Source organism: Camelina sativa, chromosome 15 (assembly GCF_000633955.1).
Source record: "Camelina sativa cultivar DH55 chromosome 15, Cs, whole genome shotgun sequence".
NCBI lineage: Eukaryota > Viridiplantae > Streptophyta > Magnoliopsida > Brassicales > Brassicaceae > Camelina > Camelina sativa.
In genome coordinates this window covers 20,834,881-20,838,709 of record NC_025699.1, presented here as the reverse complement: position 1 = coordinate 20,838,709, position 3,829 = coordinate 20,834,881, and the positions used below count along the sequence as shown (strand labels likewise).

Genomic DNA, 3,829 nt, shown 5'->3' with positions numbered 1-3,829 from the left:
AAAAATTTTTTTTTTTTTTTTTTTTTTTTATATGTAGTGAAATTACTCATTCAGATATGAGAGATACGAATATCTCTTCCGTTATGTTGATGCACAAATCATCGAATATTCACTTATTTGTATATCTTTTTCACTAATCCGCTTTTATATAGTAAGCCTCTTAGCCAAATGAATCAATAAAACAAAATTATTCCTTTTTGTTTTTCTTTTTTTATAGTGTTCCAAATTGTTTAAAACTCTATGTTAACAAATCAGATAATTTAATATATTATAAATATGTTAACAATATTTTAACTCCAAATATTTTTTAAAAATGGAAACGAATATTCAAACATCCTAATCGACTGGCCAAGTATAGTTTGTATTTTACAAAATCTCCATATTCTACATTCAATAGCTACTCACCTAAATATAGTTATATATTTTTTTTGTGTGTGTCATATAGTGGCAATAATCCTAAATCATAAAACAAGAGAGCGAGAGATAGTGAAGAAGTGCCCGAGGATTCGGCGTTCGGTCGTGTGGTCTTTGTTGCAAAACCAACTTGTGTGGCTCTCTCCCTTTTATCTCCTTATCTCCCCCTCTCCCCTTTTCCACCTCTTATCTTACGCACTTTTTCTTATTGCAATTGCCCTCCTTAATGTTTTAACAACTTTTGTTCTATATCCCCAAATTATTTTTTTAGTTGACTTAGTCTTTTATTGTAATTTTCTTCACTACGTTTTCTTTCAATCCAAATTTTTCCGGGACAAATCTTAATCTCAGTGAGCTTAGAAGTATTTTTTTTAGTATTATTTCTTTTGAAAACATCACTCAAACTAGAGTTTTCATCTTTCAAATAAACTACTAAGCTAGACCAAAATAAACTAAAGGGGGAAAACTAAAAAAGAAAGAAAGAAGAAGGGCAAATATGCAAAGATAGTTTGTACAAATGCATTGTGAGCCATACGTAAGTAAGCGCAAAGATTTTTCACGTTGCTCTTATCCGCCACGCGTCTAAGATTCCAATAAGGCAAAGCTACTTGATTGGGATACAGAAAGCTACAAAACAATATACGTACACACATGTAAAAGAAATAAACAAATAATAAATTTAAGAAGATATATTAAAGAGGTTTGAGAAGACGAAGGAGTCCAAAAGGCCCCTCAGGAGCTTCCGCCTTATTCAGCGGTTAACTTTGCTCTCTCTCTTTCTCTTTCCGATTTTGCAAACTTACTACTTAGTTTTCTCCGCTTGTTACTCTTTTTTTTTTTTTTTTTGTGTTATATGTATGATCTTGCCCATGAAACTTCCTAGAACTCTTTGTAACACGCATACACATATTTGTTGGCTTAAATGAGATATGATCGGTGTATTTTATATATGTATCGATTATTGTGTTATTGTTTGTTGGAGTTGATAGTAGCAAATTTGCAATAGTCCATATGGTCATATATGCTGCGTATACCACATGCTTTGGTTCTATCTTATTTTTTTTGGGTCAAAGATGAGATTGTGTATATTTATTTAGAAGATTGTAAACTTTTGACAGTGTAGAGAAGGAGGATTCAAAAGAAAAGGGGAAAAATGGACTATATGTATGGACCAGGGAGGCACCATCTGTTTGTACCAGGACCAGTGAACATACCGGAACCGGTAATCCGGGCGATGAACCGGAACAACGAGGATTACCGGTCACCGGCCATTCCGGCACTTACAAAAACCCTGTTGGAGGACGTGAAGAAGATATTCAAGACCACATCTGGGACGCCGTTTCTGTTTCCCACCACAGGGACTGGTGCTTGGGAGAGTGCCTTGACCAACACGTTATCTCCTGGTGACAGGATCGTTTCGTTTCTGATTGGACAATTTAGCTTGCTCTGGATTGACCAGCAGAAGAGGCTAAATTTCAATGTTGATGTGGTTGAGAGTGAGTGGGGACAAGGTGCTAATCTCCAAGTCTTAGCCTCAAAGCTCTCACAAGACGAGAACCATTCCATCAAAGCCATTTGCATTGTCCACAACGAGACAGCTACCGGAGTTACCAACGACATCTCTGCTGTCCGAACCCTCCTTGGTTATTAACTCCTCACAAATCATCTCTTTGTATTCTGTGTGTTTCTCTGTTTTAAATCTCACTAACTCAAGCGTAAACACAGATCACTACAAGCACCCGGCTTTGCTGCTTGTGGACGGTGTCTCGTCCATTTGTGCGCTTGATTTCCGAATGGATGAGTGGGGAGTGGACGTGGCCTTGACCGGCTCTCAGAAAGCCTTATCTCTTCCAACAGGACTTGGTATTGTGTGCGCCAGTCCCAAAGCCTTGGAAGCTACCAAAACTTCTAAATCCCTCAAAGTATTCTTTGACTGGAATGACTACCTCAAGTTTTACAAGCTGGGAACCTATTGGCCTTACACACCTTCCATTCAACTCCTCTACGGTCTTAGAGCTGCTCTTGATCTTATCTTTGAGGAAGGACTTGAGAATATAATCGCCCGTCATGCTCGTCTTGGAAAGGCCACCAGGTAAAGTTTAGCTATGTAACACGCTTTTGATCCATAAATTCTTCACGCCAGGGGTTAGAACATATGTATATATATACATCCTCTTCCCATGCAATGCAAGTATTCGAATTGCTGATCTCTAATAGTTTACTTATACATACATTATAACTAGAGTTTGGTTGCTTAATATGGTCATGTACATAGGCTGGCGGTGGAAGCATGGGGGCTGAAGAACTGCACACAGAAGGAGGAGTGGATAAGTAACACAGTGACAGCAGTTATGGTGCCCCCACATATAGACGGTTCGGAGATTGTGAGAAGGGCATGGCAGAGGTACAACCTAAGTCTTGGTCTTGGTCTCAACAAAATTGCTGGAAAGGTTTTCAGAATTGGACACCTTGGAAACGTGAATGAGGTACACACTACGAGCTATAGCTTAGTGTAATCCACTTTTCATTGATCAAACTCTAATGAAACATGTCTACATAATCAAATGCAGTTACAACTTTTGGGATGTCTTGCTGGAGTGGAGATGATACTGAAGGATGTTGGGTACCCAATTGTAATGGGAAGTGGGGTTGCAGCTGCTTCTACTTATCTTCAGAACCACATCCCTNCTCTCTCTCTCTCTCTCTCTCTCTCTCTCTCTCTCTCTTTCTCTTCCTCTCAATGTAAACAACTCTCATGTTTTCTCTTTTCTCCTTCTATATTTTTATTACATTATCTATGTTTTTTTAATTTGCTATCACCAAAACTTATTAAACAAAAGGTCAAATTATTTATTACTCACATTTAACTTTGCCTCATTACGTTCATTTTATGGGTATGAGATGAGGGATTGATGCTCTTACGATGTTATGGAACCGAAAATAAGTCTTTAAATGTCTTGGAAGATAGTATTCGTCTAGTTAAAAACATTTTGTGATTTCTCTACCATATCATCGGAAAAAGGTGTTCGGTTTGGGGGTATGGAGGTTCTTTTTACGAGACGCGACATTCCTGCAAGATGCCGCATTCATAATCATCTAGACAAGAAGAGAAAAAAATCGAGCTAGAGTTTGATTTATGTCTACCAATAAGTCGTATCTTCTTAACTATTAAAACAGAGGAATTTGTTCAAGTTGATGTGTGTGTAGGAGTAACTTGGCGATCCAACATGCGACATCTTTGTTTCTGAAGATTAACTGTGATGCATTTTCTCCCATCCATATACCTTCTCTTCAAACGAGGTAACGTCTCAAAACTCCCTAAAATAATTTCACAAATCTCTTATCTCCCTCTCTATTCTTCATACCCCCACCTTATTCAATAATACTCGATGAGACAATTTTACCCTTTATGAAT

At 37.7% G+C, this 3,829-nt stretch overlaps 1 protein-coding gene across 2 annotated transcripts; it reads left to right on the top strand.

Moving 5' to 3' along the window:
- On the top strand, positions 1,062 to 3,291 carry LOC104747267 (serine--glyoxylate aminotransferase-like). Of its 2 annotated transcripts, none has more exons than XM_010468876.2 (5): positions 1,062 to 1,171; positions 1,533 to 2,057; positions 2,140 to 2,506; positions 2,690 to 2,900; positions 2,985 to 3,291. In XM_010468876.2, exons 2-5 carry the CDS (start codon positions 1,568 to 1,570, stop codon positions 3,279 to 3,281), a joined length of 1,365 nt encoding a protein of 454 aa, XP_010467178.1. In that variant the 5' UTR covers positions 1,062 to 1,171; positions 1,533 to 1,567; the 3' UTR covers positions 3,282 to 3,291. The 2 variants fall into 2 exon arrangements, with proteins under 2 accessions (XP_010467178.1, XP_019092489.1); XM_019236944.1 differs by having other exon boundaries at positions 1,085 to 1,171; positions 1,538 to 2,057.